This window comes from Bolinopsis microptera, chromosome 5 (assembly GCF_026151205.1).
Source record: "Bolinopsis microptera isolate Bmic1 chromosome 5, MBARI_Bmic_1.0, whole genome shotgun sequence".
Taxonomy (NCBI): domain Eukaryota; kingdom Metazoa; phylum Ctenophora; class Tentaculata; order Lobata; family Bolinopsidae; genus Bolinopsis; species Bolinopsis microptera.
In genome coordinates this window covers 7,103,248-7,127,186 of record NC_087076.1, presented here as the reverse complement: position 1 = coordinate 7,127,186, position 23,939 = coordinate 7,103,248, and the positions used below count along the sequence as shown (strand labels likewise).

Here is a 23,939-nt window from a genome sequence, read left to right as displayed (position 1 = left end):
AAGCATTAAGCAGGTCATCTAACCGGCGCAGCCTATCATTCTACGAACACATATTTCAATTTGTGATTTGAAACGTTCAAAATGTAACCCCTAGTCCTACCATAGCAACCATGACTGTAATATAAGTCTTATATTATTCCTAATCTTTATACTAAGAAGGCCTATTTCTCTGATAATGTTAGTAAAAATAAAGTTCATTTTTCTAAAGATACACTTTTGGAATGTCTTAATTATTTGATTGATAATTCTTATGTTACTTATCAGGGTCAAATTTATAGACAAGTTATTGGAATACCAATGGGTACCAATGCAGCACCACAAATAGCTAATGTTTATTTACATGTTTACGAATATAAATATATTAAACTTTTGATAGAACAAGGGGATACAGAAAATCTAAAAAGATTAAAAGACACATTTCGTTATCAAGATGATTTGATAGTTTTTAATGATTTCAATTTATTACAGAATGTATTAGAAGATATTTATCCTAAGGAAATGATAGTAAATAATACTAATATTTCGGCTCGTAAATGTTGCTATCTAGACTTAAACATTAGTATTTATCAAGGAAAGTTTAGAGTGACGTTATATGATAAAAGAAAAGATTATAATTTCAAAGTTATATCTTATCCTTTTTTGGATGGAAACGTTCCAAATAATTTGTCTTATGGAATATTTATTTCTCAATTAGTACGATTAGCCAGAATTAATTCGACACTTAAGGGTTTCAAAAATTGTGTTACCGAACTTTTAGGTAAATTGGTTGCGCAAGGATTTAAGTTAGCTGCTTTGCGCAACAAGTTTGTCAAGTTTTATAAATCAAGGTTAAATATTTGGGGTAAATATGGTAGTGATATTTATGATGAATTTATTGAAATGTTTCAATCACCTAATATTATTTTGTAATTTGTATCGACATATATCGTTTTTCAGTTATATAAGTTACCTAATATCTATTAATTATTCTAGTATTTGTGATTAATTTGTATTGATTTATTATTTGTGACTTATAAATTAGTAACCATTATTTTACCGTCTAAAAAAATTTTTTTGTCAAAAATTAATTTTATGAAGGAGTAAGTTGACAAAAGATGCGCATTCGTATATTCATTTATTGCATGTTTAATTTGTGTTTTGTGTTTAATTTACGATTATTTGCATTTGAGATTCTGCGATTAAATTTATTTTGTTGATTGTAATGAGAAAATACTACAATATAATCAAGGTACGATGTTGGATACCTGAGTTCTATATCTTTCGATAGCAACTCCATCTATGTATCTGCTTAGCTTCCATCACTGATCCTGGTACTTGAGATTCCAGGTGTGGCTTTAAACAATGTTTTAAGGGCCCAACACTCAGCTCACTCAGTTGATGGTAGAACAGTGGGTCTTTGTGCGATGTTGTAGCAGGGACTCCACTTCTTGTTTTCTCTTGCTAACCAGATTGCATAGGAACATCTGAGAGCAACCAAAGCCGCCTCTTGGAACACTGCTTTCTTTACTCTCTTTGTAACACCAAAGTAGTTTAGTAGGGCTGGTAAGGTATGATGCCAGAAGCCTCTACACCCAACCTCTACCGTAAAAAGCTGAGCTTTCCACCCACTGCCATGCAGCCCAGGAATAAGCTCTCTGTTGTAACGTGCTTGTTTACGTTCTACTTGGTCACTAAAGTTACTCTCGTCACCAACTGTCAACTCTACTAATATGACCACCTTTCCTTTATCAGACCAGACTACAATATCGGGACGTTCTGCAGTTCCGTAGATGTGCTGGGGGAACTGTGCTGGGAGGTCATCTTCGTCCCAGATAATCTGCCAATCTTGGTCTTTCTCAAAAGGACTCTCTCTTTTCATCTTCGTCTTCGGTTTTTGGTAACAGCTGCTAGATGACTTGAAGCCTGTCCAGTCCTGAACTTCAAGTTTAAAATCTTTGTTGTTGAACTTCTCGATTTGATCCAGTAGGGATTTCGCAATGACCCGCAGCACGTTGTCATGCCTCCAATTGTATCGTTTGTTGTTCAGCGAGAAGTTGCAAGCTACCAAAATGTGCTTAATGTTGCAGTGTCTCCATCCGCAAAGTGGACAGTGTCCTGTGTCAGCATAGTTCCACAGGCTCATGTTTGCTGGAGTATTTGCAACGTCATGGGTTGCATTGAGGTGGAACTTAAGAAGAGCAGGGCTCATCTTGTAGTTGTAAATAAGGTTGTTCCAACCTAGGTCTAGCTGCATGGTGTTTTCCCATGTTAAGAATTGTCCTTGAACTCCCTTGTCTACCAGTGTCAACAGGATATCCTGCTCTGAGATGTGGGATACCAGTTCTTTCAGTTTTTCCTTTTCACTGGCTACACTCCTCTTGGATCCCAAGCCCATCCTGCCTTGCACTGTTACCCCTACTAACTCTCTGAAGTAGAGATCTCTTTCTCTAGCACTCAGCTCATTAGTGTAATGTTGATATTGCATAATTTATTGTAAATGTAATATATGTTTCAGAAAATTATGTAATGTAACGTGATGGAGGTTCTTTAAGCGGGAAATTCCAGTCCAAACCCTGGAAACATGACATAAATGATAAAGGATTTGTTTTACTTGTTGCATGAAAAGCACTAATATATATAATATGTACAGCAGGGTGTCAGAATTATTGGCGTGTTTGAAATTTTATGTGTATTTTATGATGAAATCAATATTTTTCGACGGGTCATAACTTTACTTCTGAATATTGAAATTACAAAATTCAAAAACTGGTCTGTAGACAATCGTCTGAAATTTTTCAGAATTTCAAAATTTTGTGTTGATATACCTCAAAACCCATAATTGAGGCCGTTATTTAAAGGGTCGATTCCATACTTGGTTAGATTTACGAAGGAGTAAGGAATTTATGTGTATTTTTTTTTTGGTGAATTTTTTCTAAAATTATTCTTTAGACTAAAGTGCACAGCTCTTCAGGCGATAGCGAAACATATCGAAAACTATAGATTTTATAAAAGCTCTCTTTCTCCTCTAACTGACCCAATAAAATATAGTCGGGCGGACTCATCCCGGAATTCAGGGGAAGCAGCCGAAGGCTTCAAGTCCGATAATCCAAATTTTTCTCTTTCGTCGTGATTATCAACGAAATTTAACTTCTTTCGGACTTCGTTTTTAGACTGAACTGTAGTATAAAGGATTATCTCTCGAATGATCAAAACTCCATAGGAAACTGACCCTCAGAAGTCAAGTAATGATCGTTTCTAAAAGCTTGGGTAAGCTAAAATTTCACGCAGAATTGTCTACGCGCCAATAATTATGACACCCTGCTGTATATATGTAGGAGAAAACACAACGCACGAAACATACAGAGATCAGCTATGAAGGGTGATTCAGAAAATAAAAGGGAAACAGTGGAAAATGTTTGATGGTTGAGAAAGTTGTGCAACTTGTACGAGGGTCTGTGGCTTAATACCAGGACGTGACACGTTACGTAACGCGTCACGCGTATCGCATCCATGAGTATAATTATAAATAAGACGGGTTTGTTGTTCCTTATTACTTTTACCCTAGCACTAAGTCTAAAGCTAAATTACTGGGCCCGCGCGCCCAGCCTGTCATTCCGCCGAATCTCTATGTTAATGAACATGATAGCCTGAGGTCCCCAGGTAAAAGCTAAATTGAGTTATCGACGATAATATGCACTCCTCGTCAATACTGAAGTATATTCGTCACAACTTGATTTTTACATTTTTAGATTAAAACTCCGAAATTAATTGAATTTGCATTTTTTTTCTTCCTATGTCAATTTTTACAGTTACGATCTTTTCTGACCATCAGGAAATAATTTTCAATTCTTAATGTCATAATACAGCGTTACAGGTTAAATTTCAAGTTACAGGTTAAATTTCAAGTGGTCCTTAGGTGCAAAAAAAGATGTTGCAGGATTAGCGAAACACAATTGTTGGCCAACAATTTCAAAATTTGTATTTTACCAATTATAAAAAAATAGTGAAATGAAAAATTTTAATAATTTTCATTTTCCTGTAAGTGTAATTTCTTGAGTTTGACCAATATAAACCTAAAAAGAAACTGAAAAGAAATAACACACATAATGCATAAATTGTTCGAGTGTTTTTGTGGTGTACCCGCGACGAAATTATTTGCCCTTGATAATGAGCTTAATATATAACGGGTGATACTCGTAAAATATTTGGACCGTCGACGAGTCCAACTTGGCGCGCGTCCTGGTAGATTGTAAACCTACAATGATGAGCCATCTCGGTTCTTTGAGTTTTGTTTTTAAACATGTATTCTGTTTTTTGATTTATAGCGGTTCAGAGGAAACTCCGGTCATGATCATTTTTCAACGGATTCTGGGTATAGGGTCCCGGTTAGCATCAGGCACGAGGTTACCACTTACCAGCCTTCGAGCTATTTTTACATTACGTGTTCGCATTTCCTTTTTCCTGGTATTTCCTGGAATGTGGAAATTTATTCTCAATTTCGATCAAAGTTGTAGATGATTCATTAGTTAACATGTTTTTTGCAGCTGTTGCAGAGTCATAATTTGATCTGGATCTGCATTGCAGATACAAATCAAATTATGACTTTGCAAAATTCAGCTGCAAAAAACATGTACGTTACGTATTTTCAAGCCAAATGATCTATAAGGTGGAATTTGTGAAAACGATTTTATGGTTAATGTCAGTCTGCGACCCAAGACATTTATACTGGACCTCCAGGAATCATTATTTCAATAAAGCACCGCTATCATCTAATTTGATAATTGGAGAAGCAAGAAATAGACAAACAAACTCGGTCTTAACCTCAATGATTAGTTTGTGCAAGGGCCGTCAATAATAATAATAGAGTGGAAAATGAACATATATTCAACAATAAAAATGCAAATTCGATAAATCTTGGAATTTTTATCTAAAAATAAAGTTGCGACGAATTACTCATTATAATTGTTAGGCTGCAGGCTTGGCTACCCTGTACTCATAGAATAATCCATAACCTTCTAGAATATTCTGAAATATTTATTTTACTTTTAGTTCAGGAACGGTCATAAAAATGAGTTTGTAACAAGGTCGATTATATTTTTTTAAATTTCCAGCTTTCTCTCAGAAAATGAATCTGGCTTTCTATGGGAGGTAATTAGAATTACACTTACATTCACATTCTCAGATTTAAATAAAAAGCATGCGAGATCACCTGGTCCAATGAGCGGGAAACGGAGAACATGAAGCTCTGGTGACGTTATAATCACGTGACCTCAGGCTCATCATCACTTGACCTCCGACCCGATCAACTGGGTTCTTGCCTGGTCAGCTCCCTGTTGCCTGATCTTAATTGAGGTGACGTACGACACCTCGTTAATTCAATAAATGTCTGGAAGGCTGCAAATTTTCACATGCCCTTGCACAACTAAGGAGTTGTGCAAGATGACGATACGCATAGAGGCCGCAGAATTATGAGGACTACCAGATCCTCGTGGAACTTAAGCGATCTATGATATCACGACAGGCCATACTATAATACAAGTACTACTGGCAGCTGCTGATTTTAGATTTCAGATTTCAGATTTCAGATTTCAGATTTCAGATTTCAGATTTCAGATTTCAGATTTCAGATTTCAGATTTCAGATTTCAGATTTCAGATTTCAGATTTCAGATTTCAGATTTCAGATTTCAGATTTCAGATTTCAGATTTCAGATTTCAGATTTCAGATTTAAGCACACGTGTAGCATTTAGAAGTTAATTGGAAGTAAAAATTATATTCTTATAGCTGCCATATCAAAGTTAAACTTATAATATCTGTGCATGATCTATGCTCCTCTCTCATATGAGACCGACTGGCGTGCGAATAGAATTTTTATTGATAACAGTAAATTATTTGCAAATAAACTTAGCTGACCCAGAATTCTCCCGCGGCACTAAATTAGATTTATCAGAAGCATAAAGTCTCCGGTAAAATTTGTTGCGTTTATGTGTTAAGATTTTGGATTTGATTAATATGAATAATATAAGTTCTTTACGATTATCACAATGCTGGCAAGCATTACCGTCGCCCTTATATTCACAACACTATCTACCCCCTATACGATTATATCCCCTTTATTGTTTTCCAGGCATTAAGACTCATCGAAAGTAGTTCAGCAGGTACATTTAAGTTCAAAACATTCTAATTCAATGTTGAAGATGACAGGAATAAGAAATAGTTGTATGGAGGTTTTTAAGAAATTTGCGCAAAATACGCGCCAGCATGTTATACGAAATTAGGTAAAAAACCCAAAATCGCCATATTCAGGTGCCTTAAAAACCATGTTAAAATTGAGTTAGAGATCTGAAACTTTGCAGGGCGTCTAGACCTTGTCCAAATCGACTGTAAAAAAAATGTCATGTTTCAGGAGTATCGGGAAGTGGGTTTTCTGGAACCCCTGTTTTACAACAGATTGTCGTGAAGATATATATGTATGTATAGACGCTTTTTGCAGTCAATTGTAGCCTACATTTAAGTGTCCGTAGATTCAAAAGTATAAACGATACAGTCATTTCGAACCACAGGTTTTAAAGATAATTGTTTAAGCTTTAGTTTACATTGTATTGAAAAATAATTTAACGTCATCATCATCACTTGATGACGTCATCAAGTTAAGTGTTTTTAAAACTTGACTTTTGACAAAGTAACAACTTTTTAAATCGATTTTACACTATTAAGGAGTAATTTTATTCAAAATCTGAGGACATTTTCATCTTAGATAATTGTTCAAGCATTCCGAAAATCTACCGGAAAAGTTTCCTACCTTGCTCCTTCATAAAGATATTTGCTATTGAAGTTAGTGCTTTTTTGAAGAATAATTTTATAAAAACACAAAAGTTGTGAATTAGTATTCTCTGGTGTTGGGCCATCCCTTGGGTTGTGGAGCTCAATTTTGCTTCTTAAAGGTGTAAATTGTGTTATAGGCTAGTTTTAAAGTTAAAAATCGAAAAGTTGCACACGTGGGGACACGCCCAAATTCATTTAAAATCGCTAAAATCGCTAAAAATTTTGATTTTCACGATTTTTATCAACTTTGGAGTCCCGCTGTGATCCAAGTTCTTTTTGAAATCTTCTGAAACTTTGCATGCTTATCAAACTATATATTAAATACCACTATGCAAAAATTTACGGTGATTCAATATTGTATGCGCACGCGACGTCCGCTCAAAGTTTGCACGTGCGAAAGGTGAGAAATTTGCTCATTCGTGATTTCGAATATATTCTGCTTTCCACGATATTTAAATGGCATTATATATGAATTTAATGCCAACTTGAATGAGTAAAAAGTGCCATATTCAGTCGGTTATCGACAGAAATACCTAACTAAACACAAGGAAACGTTTTCAAAGGCAGAATTTCGAAATCGTCGAAATTACCTCCTTGTTAATGAAGTTTCGACTAGCTGTGTAAATTATCCTGACATTATAATCAAAAAGAGATGATATTTGACCAAAACCCATAATCATGGGTAGAGTGTACCGCTGCCAGTGTCTCTCTTTTCCAAACAAAAGGAAATGATATTAATTTGAGGAACAGTCCGCTAATGCAAATTGATACCGAGAATGAAATCGGTCGCTCGCTTTTTCCATTCGATCACGGCTTACGAATTGTAATAAAGCTTATTGATTTGAAAAAGCGAGCGACTGATTTCATTCTCGGTATCAATTTGCATTAGCGGACTGTTCCTCAAATTAATATCATTTCCTTTTGTTTGGAAAAGAGAGACACTGGCAGCGGTACACTCTACCCATGATTATGGGTTTTGGTCAAATCTATAATGTAATTTGATAACCAGTATTGTAAACCAGTATTTTAATGTAAAACTGCTATTTTTTATTTGCAATGATGCAAGTGCGAAGAACACTGCCATCTCCACGGAACTACCGGCACTATCCGTCGCGGAGTCGAGTCCGCGGCGGAGCCGCCGGACTCCGAGCGGACTCCGGCGGTGCTCCGCCAAAATGTATTTACAGTGGACTCGAGTACATTTTGGCGGACTCCGAGTGGAGCCGAGCGGACTCCGAGCGGACTTTAAAGTCCGCCGCGGACTCCGAGCGGCTCCGCGGCGGCTCGGCGGAGTGTCTGCCGCGGACTAAGCCACTAGGCGGACTCCGGTCCGCCGCGGACTCCGGCGGAGTGCTTGGCGGACTCCGCCGGACCTCTCCGCCAGACTTGAATCCGGCGGAGTCCGGCGGAGCTTGGCGGAGTCCGCCAGCTCGGCGGACTCCGCTCGGAGTCCGCCGGACTCCAACAGAGTCCACTGATTTCCGACCTCCGTCTTCCGACCCTCGGCTAAATTTGTCACGTGACATACAACATAGCATTTTGCAATATTGTGGTCAGATGAAAAGGTCGCTAGTGATAAACCTTAACCATTACCCTCACAATGTCAATAGTGTACAACTCTAGTCCTAACTTTGACCCTATAATGTATAAACGTTGACCCTAACCCTCCACCAAACCGTCCGCAGCGAAATATCAATGTCATTGACTGGTCACGTGACCAAAACAATTTTTGTCATATTATCTCATATAGGGAAGCGTTTTTAGCAAGCAAAAATACGTCGACCATCACAGGACGACGCCAGCCAGCACTCTCTACGCTCTTCGAGCTCTGATCGTCCTGTGACGAAGTAAGGACGAAGCCTGAGGTCCTCAGGTAACATCGACCACCGATTGAAAATTCAAAGATTTTTTGACATAAAGGTCAAATGTAAAACTAAAATCTTAATGTTGATTGATTGACGACGTCAATTTTTGAGCACAGCGCGAGCGCATGCGGAAAAGGACCGCGTAGCTAGTCAAGATGTTGATAAATATTTGGCTTGTGGCGCGATGTGTTGCTCTAACTATAGCCCTCTCGCTTGCAGTAGCACGCGACCGCCGGGGGCGGAAATGACCTGGTTAGCTAGGTAAACGCGATGTGCCTTGTAGGATGAAATCCTACTAGCTGACGCCATTCGCAGCTGTGCTGCTCGCTGTACGTCAGCGATCGAAATTTATACGCGTATCCCCCGTTAAGATGTGCCACTCGACGCGCCACACAATTTTTCTCGTTGCTCGTCGCACGTCGACGAACAACGAAGCTCGTTGCGACGCGCCGCGCAATGAGCTGCCAGGCTAGGACATCGTCCTGGTCCAACAAATTTTTGCGAGCGATTTTCTCCACAAATTTAATGAGGGCTAGCTTAGCGTTGTAGGATTGTATACTTTAATTTCGGATCGAGTGAAGCGAGTGATACACATTACTTTGATTAAACTCATGCTGATCACAATACAGTACAGGGAAGTGGGTAACACGGCTTGCAGTCGCAGCTGCGGCTCCTCGCTGGCGGTAATATTTCAATGAACAAGAATTAAGAAAAAGAGAATTTAAGAAAAAGAGAATTTTATTTGCCACAGAATAATCAATACATGTAATATACTTCAAAAAAAACTTCAAAATATATTGTTAGTTCATCTATCGTTCATAAGATGGGGTACTCTCAATAATCAAGTACATGAGTACCCGACCCGCCGCGCCACGCAAGCACCACACTGCAATTGAAATTGGAGATATAATGTATAAGCATAATGGGCGCGGGGGCGCCGCGCACGTGGATCGAGCCGGCCCACGTACCCAAATTGCAAATGCAAATGTACATGTCACAATGTCACACTCACAGTCACATTTATTAATTTCTACACAATTTATTCATTATACTTATTTGCCCACGAGTGCTGGTATCAGTTTGTGTCTTAAGACTAGCTACGCGGTCCTTTTCCGCATGCGCTCGCGCTGTGCCCAAAAATTGACGTCGTCAATCAATCAGCATCAAGATTTTAGTTTTACATTTGACCTTTATGTCAAAAAATCTTTGAATTTTCAATCGGTGGTCGATGTTACCTGAGGACCTCAGGCTTCGTCCTTACTTCGTCACAGGACGATCGGAGCTCGAAGAGCGTAGAGAGTGCTGGCTGGCGTCGTCCTGTGATGGTCGACGTATTTTTGCTTGCTGGGATCCGGCCGAATGACGCCACATGCAACGTGTAGGGTAAAACTAAAAACGCTTCCCCATATGAGATAATATGACAAAAATTGTTTTGGTCACGTGACCAGTCAATGACATTGATATTTCGCTGCGGACGGTTTGGTGGAGGGTTAGGGTCAACGTTTATACATTATAGGGTCAAAGTTAGGACTAGAGTTGTACACTATTGACATTGTGAGGGTAATGGTTAAGGTTTATCACTAGCGACCTTTTCATCTGACCACAATATTGCAAAATGCTATGTTGTATGTCACGTGACAAATTTAGCCGAGGGTCGGAAGACGTTGTCATACGTTGTATGACCCGCCGTGCACGCGCGGCTCCCCCTGTATCGTCAGAACGATCGTATCGTCACTACGTTTCACATAGTGAAACGACCGTGGGGGTCGAAACGTGATACAAGGAAGACGGAGGTCGGAAGTCAGTGGACTCTGTTGGAGTCCGGCGGACTCCGAGCGGAGTCCGCCGAGCTGGCGGAGTCCGCCAAGCTCCGCCGGACTCCGCCGGATTCAAGTCTGGCGGAGAGGTCCGGCGGAGTCCGCCAAGCACTCCGCCGGAGTCCGCGGCGGACCGGAGTCCGCCTAGTGGCTTAGTCCGCGGCGGACACTCCGCCGAGCCGCCGCGGAGCCGCTCGGAGTCCGCGGCGGACTTTAAAGTCCGCTCGGAGTCCGCCAAAATGTACTCGAGTCCACTGTAAATACATTTTGGCGGAGCACCGCCGGAGTCCGCTCGGAGTCCGGCGGCTCCGCCGGAGTCCGCTCGGAGTCCGCTCGGAGTCCGCTCGGAGTCCGGCGGCTCCGCCGCGGACTCGACTCCGCGACGGATAGTGCCGAACTACCGCTGTAAAGACTCACTACAAAAGGCGAGGGCATCATCTACTCGGGGCCTTTTTCCAGTCATCGGCCCGGGGTTGTGCTCTGCCGTTTACGTTTATCATAGTATTAGTACTAGCAGAAACATGTCTTTTCAGATTTTTTAAAATTTCGTTTAAATTGTATATAAAAATCGAATGTTATTATTCTAAAGCAATACCTTTACGCGATCATAATTATAGCTCCAAGTTCATGATTGACAAAGGAAGGAATAGAAGCTCAACAAACATTCTGTCAGAAATTATTCGAAAAACGTTTTTTAATGTTATTTTGTAAATGCTTCGTTGTCGATGACAGAGTCCGTGGCTGCTTTATTCAAGTTCTGTAATCTTCTTGACTGAACCTGAGAATATAGAATGCTAAATGACCCCTTTGATTGATTGATAGGTGTATCAAATTGTATATAATTGGTATATTTAATATTTAACAATTAGATACCCTAATTATGATAAGTCACTATAATTTTTGAGTGATCCAATTATTATAAATGTAATATTCCAGGATTGCTGTTGTGTGTTGGTTGACAGTCTCACCGACTAGTCATCATAATAAAAGTATAATTCTATGCATTATCACTATGTAAAAAAATTTCCTTCATGATTTTTCAATACAGTAAAACCCCTTCTTACCTCGCCCGATTTACCGCAGCTTTTTCCTTTCTCCCAAACTTATAATTTATTTTGTTATCGCCAAAAATAACTAATAATAATCAAAAAGGTTTATAAAGTATGATCACAACAAATGGATTTTGATTCTTGAACAAACCTCTTCTGCGGAGGTGGGGGTTGGAATTCCTTTTGTATCTGGAAGCCTAAAAGTGGCCAACCCTGCTAAGCCAGACAAGATCGCAAAAATTATGAATGTCCCTGGCCTGAAAAAAACTTAAATAACCATTCGTGTGGCAAAATGCTTTTTGTCTGAGAATGAATCATTCAAAATTCCACTGATTTAAATGTGTATTAAATGAACTTACTTGCTCCAGGCGAACATCAGGTTCGCATATGGTCCACAGAAAGCACCTGAAAATGTGAAATATTTGCTACTTTATTCAAAAGAGTTTTGAAGTATCCTCGAAAATCGTTGACAATGAAATTTTCAATGTTAAAATGTTTAATAAACATACCAATACGGGCAGCACACGAGCAATAGCTGCATATCCTTCCTCGGTGAGAGATGGGTGCTAGTTCTGCAGTGTAAAGATAAACAAAACCAAAGACTGCTGAGACGAACATGCTCCCAATGAGACAGCTCAGTTGCTCCACCGTGAAGGAACCACTGATCTTGCTAGGTATCATTGCAAACAGGAAGGAAGCACTGCCTGAATTTGAGGATTAGTCATCTATCATTGTTAAGGTTCCTGGTGGATGAAAATAGATGATAGGCAAAATGAAAGCAACTCGATATTTTCAATGGCTTGTGTCTTACCAACAAGGAACATCATAATGTGGGAAGGTTTCCTCCCCCAATACTCCAGCGGGAACGTTAAAACAGTGTACGCTATAAATTCTCCAATGGCTGCGTAGAGATAGCTGATGTAGATGTTGCTACCGAGAGAGGCCCAACTAAAACTGAATCCGTAGTAGATAAAAGCAGACACCATCCACAACCACATCTGTACCATTAGTTGCACCAACATCTCTCTAAAGAGGATTAATAATGGTTAATCTTATTTTATTCTCCGTTGAACTATCGCCCAGTGAATTGAATAAAAGTTATTTCTAGCATCCATTTCCTTCCAGATTTGGGCATATTATTATTTGGCTTGCACATATCAAGGAATAATTTGAAGATTTGAGCTCCAGCAAGTCTATCAAAAGACTGCTGGGTTAAAACATCTCCCCCTTTTGATTATGGAATTCCTAACTATAATAACTATGTACTAAAGCTGTACAGTTGCCATTGAGATCGAAGCTGATAGATGATATTAAATCTTACTTGTATCTCCAGAAATCTTTCATTGTGCTGATAAATGACGGTTCCTCAGTTTTCTCATCGCTGTCCTCTAAAGTCAAACTATCTACATCAAGACTGCTATTGTTCAGCTTTACCAGCCATTTCAGACTCGCCTTGGATCCTTCTACATCTCCTGGGGATCTCTCGGTAAATATGGGCTCTTATTGAATCACTCGCAGAAAAAGTTTCACGTGAATTAATTTATCCTAATTTGGGAAAGCTTACTGTAATTTTTACACCAACATGTGAAAAATCCCTAACTATCAAAGTAATTTATATACCCTCGCAGGACATAAATTTTTTAAGATGTGAGCGAGATGTATATCACTTTTATAATTTTATGTTATCAACATCCAGAAGACATATCGTGATCAAAAAATTGACCATCCATTTGTAATTACCCACTTTTAGTGGTAAGAAGGAATCCAGGAGATTCTGGTGTCAAAAGAAGAGGTATCAGATTGAAGGCCAAGTAGAAAAACCCAGGGGTAGCTGCTAACCAGTGCCAACTGTGATTATTATCTCTGTTATTGCTGTTCCGTTACTTTATTCCAGAAAAAAATCACTGACCTCAAAGTTTATCTTAACCTTTTAAAAAAACCCGTTACATTTATCAAGTATTATAACCTACAGAGTTCTCTTTAAAACCTGTATATCAGATACCCAGTCATGGTAACAACAAGATACCCTACTGCCCAAAATACGAGAGTGACAGTGTTAACAATTGCCCGGTACTCGGATGCCGTATACTCCAGTAATAGCACATACATGCCCATGAAGCCTAGGTAGACTCCAAAACCTGCAAAGATTTGAAAATAGGTAAATAGATACAAAGATAATGTCATGTGATCATTGACGGAAAAGTGAGTCAATAAATCCCAGACAAAATAAAAAGCAGTCGACTCAAATACATGAGTAGCTTAACGAAACTATTTACCTTGAAGAAATCTGCACACGAATAAAAACTCTATTGAAGGTGAAGCAGCGTTGGCAAAACAGGCTATTGTCACTACAGCGTAGCCGACCAAAGCGCCTTTTTTCCTTCCTATCACATCATACAACCACCTGATAAGATCTTACCGAATATTGGAAAAAAATTTTAAAATCATTTCAGAGTAAAAATATAAATGTATGCTATATTGTCGACAATTAACATTTTACGAAAATGGGAGAACATACATAGTTACATAAAATAACAATATCAACTCTAGACTATGATCTACACAAGGAATTAGAAGGAAGTTATAAGTCAACCTTCCAATTGATTTCCTTTAAAGGCCGATATTAGAGCACTACGAACCCACCCGCCTGCTGATAGCCCAACCCAAGCTCCACCGAAGTAAACAGACTTAATGATAGATCCGAGGTACTCCCTATCACAATAGAGATCCCAGTCAATTGCAAATGAAGTCCGTCCTTTTGTGTCCCAGTTAAAGTCCTCACTGACATTTAACTGACCCTCGTATTTACTTTCTCCCGATCCACATAGGTCATCTCTGTTAAATTGTTCTTTATCTAATCGGAGGTTTTGTCAGTTAGTAATTTTGAATCTTAAAACCAATACAGTTGATTAAACACACATACAAAAGGCCAGAGTCGCATCGATAATTATTCAGGTTTCATAATCGTTTCATCAACATCGCCAAAAACTGGTTACCTAACCTGAAAATACCGGTTACTTATAAAAGCCGGTCACCTGGACAGTGGAGATTGTAGCTCCCAATTCTGTTAAGTTTGATGTATTTAACTCGATCAATCACAGTGAGCACGCCTTCATCATCCGCCAAATTCAATTTCTCTTCGCTACTGGTAGATTCGCAAAGAAGAGTTGTTTCTTTTTGCGACCAAGTCGATCCAGCAAAGGTTATTTGGCAATTCAAGCCTTCCTTATCAGTCTCCATATCATAGGGAAATTCTTTTGTGCAAGAGCTTGCCTCATTCTTGCAAAATCTCATCGATCTTATCACAATTTTTTGGCCACTTGCATCAAAATCTAGGGTCCCAAGATGGGTTGTAGCGTTCTCCCATAGTTCCAAGGTCAGTAGGTCCGCAGTTAAGTCATCCTGTCTAAGTTTGATAGCGCATCTACTGTCAATAAAAACAAGTTCATCTGTAGGCCTTGTCACCCAGCCTGTCAATAATCATTGATCATCGTGAGTTTGGTGCAAATTCAAGAGACCGATCGCGAGCTTTGTTTTACTTTAATGGGAATAAGAAGTGGCAATCACTAAAATTTAGACTCACCTCGGTCAAGGAACTTGGTAGTTCTTTTATAGCAATTCTCACTCGTTGATATACATCTCCAATCTGTGTAGGGCACGTAACCTCCAAAATTTGGGAAATAAGCTACAACTGCACACGTCTGAGTTGGAATTAGTCAGTATTAAATATAGTGATAATGAAGATTATGTGAATAAATTTCATTAATCAGAGTTCGCAAGATACAGACAAAATGAATGTTTCTTACCATGTTGAAGGACCCCAAGCCCATCATCAAAGCGATGTACAGCAATGTTGGTTTAACTGCTACTTGGTTGACAACATCCTCGATGGAACTTTTTTGTTTTGAGATGGCATCTTCTGTTTTCGAGATCTCATGGTCGTTTTTGTTGATTTCTTCGTCGAGCTCCATACTTTCAATTGTTCGGGTAGTGATCACTGATCAGTAAGCTTGAAGTATTTTTAAAACAAAAAACAAAAAAACATGAACAAAAATAAAGTGGTAATTAACGTGGTAAAAGCGGTAAATTATCTCGCGAGTTCTCGGAAATAACGGGATCCTATTACAATTACGTAAACAGTTAAAAAATTAAAACATCTGCTAGCATCTTAAAAGGATAATAAAGGCCGTCAACTCGGCAATCTACCAACGGAAATCTGAACACCTTACCCTAACACTAACAAGAAAGTTTAACAATTTTCCTCCTTATATGGATTGGTCATATCACGTGATTGAGACAGTTTTTCGACGATATCACGCCAGGGGAGCATTTTACTCATGCCATGTGGGGTGATTCGGAATCAGCATTCGAAAATACATCGCTTGAAGTCGGTACCAACTGTCGGGGATCCTTCGAAGATCAATTGTAAAGTGATTTAGCACGCTCGTATGATAAAGGTACAATTAAACAAGGGAGAGTGAGTTTGAGATAGAAATACGGCTTTCATAATTCGTTTACTGTTACTGATGCGGAACAAGTAGGAACTTACTTATGATATTAATATTATAACAACCTTTCAGGATTGTGTAATTGAGATAAAAGAAAGGCACCCTGGTTGGTATAGGTCACCTCCAAATCATACATCCAGCAGCTGTGAAGATTAATAAAGTTAATTCACTGTTGAACAGAAACTGAGATCAAAGCTGAGAGTGACTCAGTGACGGCTTTTTGTGGGTTTGGAAGTTTATTGATAAAAGATGGGTAAAATACCCTAAAAATTACGTAAGCCTGAAATGGCAACACTCAACAGAACTAAAGCTGAAATAAAGCGGAACCCTCAAAGAAAGGTAGCCAGGCTGGTGTAGGTCACCCTCAAATCAAGGGTTTTTCTCGAAAATAAATCATTGTCTTCTAATTTACACAATTCCGATCAATTAGGACCATTCATCACGCAGTATCAGTTTAATTTCATCAGAAGGTTTCTGCATCGCACACTCTGGTGTTAATTAGTTTTAACTCTATTCGCCATATACGACATACGTCCAGATAAAAAGCCAAGCCCATATTTTAGCTTATTGCCCAATAAACCCCAGAATATTGAACGATATTTTTAGGAGAAGGACAAAAATGATCACAAAAAGATCCATTTAGCCATGCCCATACATGTTTCATTACATAACAGGTGGCAAAATAGTATTTCAGATTGTGAGTATAGGTACTCTAATTCACTTCGTTATAAATTGACTGTTTGCCAGATTTCCAAGGCAACGTTGTGCATTTACAGTCACATTTTATATCAAGATTGTCGGGGTTAGCCGGGTTACTGCCAACCACCCAAAAAGGGGCAGGCGATACGTTAAGACTGAACAGATATTAAAAGTCAAGACTCAACAGCCATTTTTCAAACTGAAGTAGGCCGGGTTAGGACGTTATAAGGAGTAGGACGAAATCAGCAGCAAGATTCCTTATCGCATTTTAAAAAAAGTTATGGTACTCTCAGTCGTATTATAGTGTTTCACATAAAATTGGCTTCTTCATTCGAAAAGATTATAATTTTGACTCAACTAAATTCATTTATCATCAAACAAAAAGATCAAACATTTTAACTTACAACATACAATATAAATGTTCATAAAAATAAACTTTATGTAGAAATTTGCAAAACGTTAAAGTATTAATTTCACCAATTGTTTCATAAAACCATAAAATGCGTCTGAACAATTTTGACTTATATGGATCTACCAAGCAATTCAACCACAAAAAACTTGGTTACAAAAAGTCAAATCTTTTAAGCTTTTAAGACACTTCACCCATAAAGCACTTGGCAAATTTAAATGGCAGCTTTATTCTCGATAACAGTTTCTGGTTTCTGAAATATATGACACACGTTGTTCGGCAAAAAAATATCCAAAAATTAAAACAAAATGTCAAACCTCCTCTGGGGTACTGAGTGTTGGAACACTTTTTGTTACAGGGAGCCTAAGAGTAAGACTAGAAAACCCTGCCAAACCAGCCAAGCAGTGCTGCAAGCCGCCGTTTATTTTCAAAACGGCAGCGGCGTGGTTAAAATCGTCGGCGGCGGCGTAATCGGCGTAAGGTCACGTGATTTCGCAGATTAAATTTTCCTCTAGAATAATGCCATGTGGAGAGCAATTTTTAACAGTTTTGAATTTTGACACGAGGCTCGTCATATCTGTGCGTTCATTTTCACAGAAGAAAATGGCTTATACCATATACTAAAATGTATTTGTTGCTCGAGGAAGAAGTTTCCAAACATTTATCCGTATATCGTCGAAAATTGCTAGGACAAAATGTAAAATTAACGGGCTGTGTCTTTAAATAGTCCTCCAACGACCTCAATTTTTTTAACAACGGATCAAGAAAGGCTGCCAGATAATGTAGTCCAGTACTAAACAGTCTGCTGTCCCATTGCAGCATAATTTTATATTTAAGATCTTTAATCATATCAGAGTCCCCAGTTTTTGGTGAAATAATGTCATATAGGTTCACGCCGTGTACGCCGTTTGAAAACGGCGGCGGCGGCGTGCAGCACTGGCATATGCGAACACTATATCTCGGCATTTTATACATTGGACATACATTTGGCTGATAAAAATATGTCACAAACAGAGACTCACGATATTGAAAGACATCAGGACGAATAGTAGAATCACAAAAAGGAAGCTTGGTTTAGGCTTAGCCGCCACGATGTTGACAACATTTTCGGTGGAGGTCTTGTCTTTTAGCTCTGTGATCTCTCATTTACACTTAACAGGTGGTTGAGGAATAAGTATCACTCAGTAACGGTGTTTTGGGACTGCGACCATAGTTCAGCAGTGGTTATCAAAAAAGCAAGCAAGGAAATGAAATTGGTAAGATATCAGAAAATGTAAATGGTTTATGAGAAGCTTAAAGTTAATATGTTAATATGACGCTTAATATGTTATTTGAGAAGCTACAGATAGTGGCCAGTGGGGATTGAGATCAGGTGAACCTCTCCAGTCTCTATACCGTTTCTTTTTTGTTTTTGGTTTTCGATTATGCTATTCACTCCAATAATCGTAACCGACAATTATCTCAGATAATTCGTTTAAAATAAATTATATTATTATCAAAATATATTTTTATCAGTATAAATAAATTTGTATCAGTATGAATCAATTTTTATCAAGAATACTGCTACAGGTCATACATCCGAATCCCGACGGCACTCTCGTGGCACTCTCGTGGCACTCTCGTGGACCTAGGGCTCGGTAAATTGATGGAATTACTTTAGAAGGAGCCGGACTAATTTCCTGATCAAATACAAATAGAAGTTCGCAAATATTATAATATGATTATGTTCAGTTATCTTTCGCACCAAATCACAATAATTTTTATCAAAAAACGACGGTTGATTGTTAGTATCTGGGAATTGAATTAAGAATGGTCACAGCTGAATGCCGCACAGGGGAAGTCACCAAGTCGCCAAACTTTAAACAATTCTGTAAACTAGGGTTTTCATGGTAGTGGTACTATTACTAGCTACGATCAACATATTTAGGGAATCTCATTCCAAATCACCCCCATGATATATAGGGGTAATATATAGGGTAAATATATGATGAAGTGTTATGTTGTGCTCACGTGACACGCTAGTCGAACGCTCATAAGATTGTTTAGGGTTAGGGTTGCGTTTGGGTACACTTCCATAAAAACCACAGACATGAAAGTTTTGAAAGAGGGACAACGTCAACAGTGTGTGCAATTTAATGAAGGACGCATTTATTATAAATGTTGTTTAGACTTCAGAATTGAATAATCGAATAAAATAAGTAAGACACAATCTATGAAGAAAACAATTTCTCTTGGGTAGAATTAATTTCATCAAAATGATATTTTTAAAGCGATAAAAAGTATCGCCTTTTTTCGAATAATATCGAATTAATATCACTGGAATAAATTGTTAACAACACATCGTAATCAAACTCGATCATATTCATACTTACTGAGTGTCACAAAAGTAAAAATCTTAATCCCAAGAATCATCATGGTTTGGATTTTTTCGAGAAAGAAACCGATTTATCAGTTCCTGGACTAATTTTCATTATAGATTTAACGCTATCTGTTTCAGATTTTTCATCTATTTCATCTGAATTACTAGATTGTTTTTTTTCGGATAGGGGTTTCTGAGCGGTTTCTGTTGACGGTTTATCAACTGAGGATTCCTCTTTCGTAGTCTTTTTAGCTGAAGCTTTTTTACTAGGTTCTTCCACGGTTGATTTTTTCCCAGTTTTCTGAGAAGAGATTTTCTCGGTAGTGTCTTTCTGATTCGTTTCTTTTTCAGATAAAGCTTTCTCTTTAACGATTTTTTCGGCTGATACTTTTTTACTCGCGGATTTCTCGGCAGACACTACTTTAGCAGTTGCCTCGTCTTTAGAAGCTTTTTCAGTCGCCACTTTTTCGGAAGGGGCACCTTTACTAGAAACTTTGCCACTGGTGACTTGTTCAGATGATGCTTGCTTGGTGATAGACTTTGCAGTCACATTTTTATCAATGGAAGCTTTCTTAGAAGAAGCCTCTGTGGTAGACGGTTTCTCCTTAGCAGCTATTTCTTTTGTCGAAATTAACTCAGTCGAAGTTTCATCCTCTGTTGAACTATCTCTCTCAGGCGATGGGATAGAAACAGTGTGCCTTGCTGGGGGCCTCGCCTTGACGGCTTTGATATCCGTTTGTTTTTCAGTTTCTTTGCTGTTTGTCTTTTTAGCCGGCGATGGAGTTCCTTTCACTTCAGACTTTTTAACCAGTGATGTCTCCTTTGCTTCAGACTTTTTAGTAGGTGATGTCTCCTTTGCTTCAGGTTTTTTAGCAGGCGGTGTCTCCTTTACTTCAGGCTTTCCAGCCGGAGGTGTCCCCTTTGCTTCAGGCTTTTTAGCCAGTGGTGTCTCCTTTGCTTCAGACTTCTTAGCCGATGGTGTCTCCTTTGCTTCAGGGGTTTTAGCTGGAACTGTTTCCTTTGCTTCAGGATTTTTAGCCGGTGGTATGTCCTTAACTTCAGGATTTTTAGCTGCTGGTGTGTCCTTTGCTTCAGGCTTTTTAGCCGGCGGCGTCTCTTTAACTTCAGGCTTTCCAGTCGGTGGCGATTCCTTTGCTTCAGGCTTTTTAGCTGGTGGTGTGTCCTTCGCTTCAGGCTTTTCAGCCGGCGGCGTCTCCTTAACATCAGGCTTTCCAGCCGGCGGCGATTCCTTTGCTTCAGGCTTTTTAGCTGGTTGTGTTTCATCATCATCGAGTTTTGGGCAACTGCAGTTTTCCAATTCTTTTTCAGTTTCATCTCGATTTAAAACATCAGCTTCAAAATCGCTGTCGTCTGAATCAGAATCAACAGGTTGACATTTTGGTTTTGAACCAGTCTCCTCTTTAACTTGAACACACTTCTGCTGGTCATCATTACTTCCAAAGAAGTCGTCTAGTTCCCCCGTTGTATGCTTTTCTTTGGTCTCCGACTGATCTATACCAGAGTCAGTGTCTCGCTCAACTGGTGTCCTTTGATCCTGCTGTCCGCCTGTCTCTAGCTCTCCTCTATCATCTAGACATATGGTGTCCTCATCTCTGTCCTCTTCGACGTGCTCTAACTCTACACAAACTATGTCTACACTGAGGCCCTGAATTACAGAATCTGTTGCCGGTACAAAAAGCTCTCCGTTGGTGCATCTCCTAAATTCCTGGGACAATGCTTGCTGGGATTGCAGTCTCATTCGTCCGATGGGACGACGTCTTTTCCTCCATGTCTTTGGCCTGAAATTTTTAATGTCATGTACTTTACAGTTATTCTATAAATGTACCATCTGATCATTAAAATCAACGACACACAAGAATTTATACAGAAATCAGAAGCGACTAATAAAATTTGAATCAAGCCAAGTGTTAAAACATAATCCTCTGCACGAACTCTAAAAATTATAAACCACAAAGTCAAATTATACTGACTGTTAAAAGTTTATAAAAATTGATAAAACTCAAAAGAATCAATGAACTTATCGTACGAATCATTAGAATGCGCCGAACTTGGACTTTCAACGAGCTGAAAATCTGTGTAGTTGTTCCTGGGGCAGTGTCGATCTTTAACTTTCGCCAAACGGTATTTCATCTCAAGACTAAAACATCTGCAGTGGAACGAATACGACCTCAGTACACGACAAAATGCTTATTTAATCTGCTAAGCATACGTCGCTACGCCTGCATGTTACAAAGTAAGCTTATTTATATACGTTAGCTCAAACAACAGCTAGTTTTATCTCTTCGTTGGCTCATCACTCAATCATCAATGCTTCTGCATGTTTGGCAATGTTACAAATAGTTTAATAGGCATCCTTTCATAACTTGTCCTTTCATCAAGGCTGCTAAGTCAAATTAACTCCAATTTATGAGGAAGCTAAAATTTGATGTTTTCCTTCCGAATATCTGAGTTAAAGAAATGTAACTTAAAGCTAACATGTATGTGTCATCACGACATCTTTATAATACTCAGCCAACGTCCCAGTGATATCTGGTGAAAACTAAACACACTTCGTTTGATTGTTTCAGGATCTGGCCTTACCTTTAATACTGATGTCGTCCCAATTACCCTTTCCAATGACAGCCAAGTGGTTTGATCCAGGTCTAACAAATGAGCTTATGAGAACGCGCGCACGCACAAATCATGTCACGTCGCGTCACGAGATAACGCAACCATATCACGTGATAATCACAGAATTTGCACCGCGCGCGCTCATACGTCCTGACTGTCTCAGAAATGAGACCGGCCACAATTTATATCGTGGCAACGTCGCATACTCGCATATCGTAATCACGTATTAGAACTGACTAGTACCTTTAGCCTGGTCATTAAGAGTTAGCCAGTTAGATATAAGACTATATATGTAATATGTCCAATAAGTGGTTCAACAGACAGTTGCTATGGATTAATGATTCATAGAGAGTCATTACTGGACATCTCCTATTCTTTGTCTGTATATGTAGATTGTAGTCCTCCAGTGCAATGTTGCTGCCTGACACATGTCACAACATGCAAAAGCAATATTTAAGAATTTGAACCAATGGTGTGGCAACCAACACTGCTACTACCACTTTGCGGGGGAAGGGCTGTATTTGCAGTTTGCTCAGCATTTAGCAATAGGGTTTGCTTATAGGGGCGGCAGAATGTGAAAACTTTAAAAGTTTAAAGCACAATGGCTTGAACGAGGTAGAATATATTATAGAAGATGTGTGAGATTCACCACTTAAATCTGCTTTATATATCCGATTGTGCTGCACAAACGTTTCTCTTTGATCGCCACATGGCTCTATTGACATTCGGGAAAAGGAGATCCTACTATAGGGTTTCATTGAATGGTATCAGAGGTAAACCGCCTGAAACCATTTGTGTTATTGATACCATTCATCCGACTGATATCTTTGTTATATTAGTTCCGCAAATGGTGATTGTTAATATGACTGGAAACCTTCTGGCCGATATATGTCGACCCTTTTACTTTTTTATTAGAGAGAAAAAGGAATTGATGCGTTTGTAATAGCAAGGGAAGCATTTTAACAGGATCGTGTTTCACATAATAATATATTTATCAGAATCGCTTGAAATGTACCCAATCGTAGAACAAACTCATATGCAGGAGAATAGCACGTTTGCTACTACAGTTCTTGAGTTCTGGTCCGAATTATCATATCAATTATCATACCTTATATATACTGACCCCTATTGTAGGTAAAAATTAGAGTTTCTGATCGTGGCTAGAGAACAATTTATCTATTAAGAATATTGTCCAGCCCATGTATTAAATCGAGTATATCTTTAAGAGGTATTATAAATAGGAATATGAATTTCATCTTACAAGTGGTATTAGTAAACTTCAATTTATCATTATCATTATCATCACAGTTTGGTAGATGTTAACTTTGAGAAAAATCTCATTAGATTTTCGCTCAGTTTTACTATTCTGACTTCTAAGTGAATCCTTTCATTCAATTTTTGCAATCGATTCAGCAATTTAAGTTAATTCAGTTTTTCGACATGCGGCCTCGTTGATTCATGAATGAGAAAATCAATTTTCCCATGCAAAAAGATGAGGTCAACTTGTGAAGTTGTAGCCATCAAACTGTCATTGATCAAGCATCACCATTCATGTCGGTTCTCAGTTATCAAGAAGGCTTCATCTTTTTCTTGAACGTAGCGAAATAAAGCTTGCCAACTTGACAAGTCGTACACGAGAAGATAGTGCAAATGTTTTGAGAAAAAATTGACCGCAGTGGCAGAAACAGACTAAATTTAATTAAAACAAAATTATTTACTAATAAACATAAGTTTTAAAAGTTTATACATGGTTTTTGTCTATATATTTATGCTAATCTTAAAAGTGCCAGCAGACAGC

The 23,939-nt window shown here is 38.6% G+C and overlaps 3 protein-coding genes across 3 annotated transcripts; all 3 read right to left on the bottom strand.

The window, feature by feature from the left end:
* Positions 1-1,366: 1,366 nt before the first annotated feature.
* Positions 1,367-2,464, bottom strand: LOC134815401 (uncharacterized). The gene has a single exon (XM_063823933.1). It carries the CDS (start codon positions 2,462-2,464, stop codon positions 1,367-1,369), a length of 1,098 nt encoding a protein of 365 aa, XP_063680003.1.
* An 8,640-nt stretch (positions 2,465-11,104) lies between these two features.
* LOC134815399 (solute carrier family 22 member 15-like) lies at positions 11,105-15,506 on the bottom strand. Its single transcript, XM_063823932.1, has 13 exons — positions 15,342-15,506; positions 15,119-15,236; positions 14,571-15,005; positions 14,179-14,389; positions 13,812-13,939; positions 13,523-13,673; positions 13,280-13,383; positions 12,857-13,007; positions 12,347-12,561; positions 12,045-12,239; positions 11,895-11,940; positions 11,687-11,792; positions 11,105-11,264 (listed from the first exon to the last, which is right to left on the bottom strand). Exons 1-13 carry the CDS (start codon positions 15,504-15,506, stop codon positions 11,187-11,189), a joined length of 2,103 nt encoding a protein of 700 aa, XP_063680002.1. The 3' UTR covers positions 11,105-11,186.
* A 3,858-nt stretch (positions 15,507-19,364) lies between these two features.
* Positions 19,365-21,745, bottom strand: LOC134815316 (nucleolar protein dao-5-like). The gene is made up of 2 exons (XM_063823834.1): positions 21,558-21,745; positions 19,365-21,309 (listed from the first exon to the last, which is right to left on the bottom strand). Exons 1-2 carry the CDS (start codon positions 21,659-21,661, stop codon positions 19,563-19,565), a joined length of 1,851 nt encoding a protein of 616 aa, XP_063679904.1. The 5' UTR covers positions 21,662-21,745; the 3' UTR covers positions 19,365-19,562.
* Positions 21,746-23,939: the final 2,194 nt, after the last annotated feature.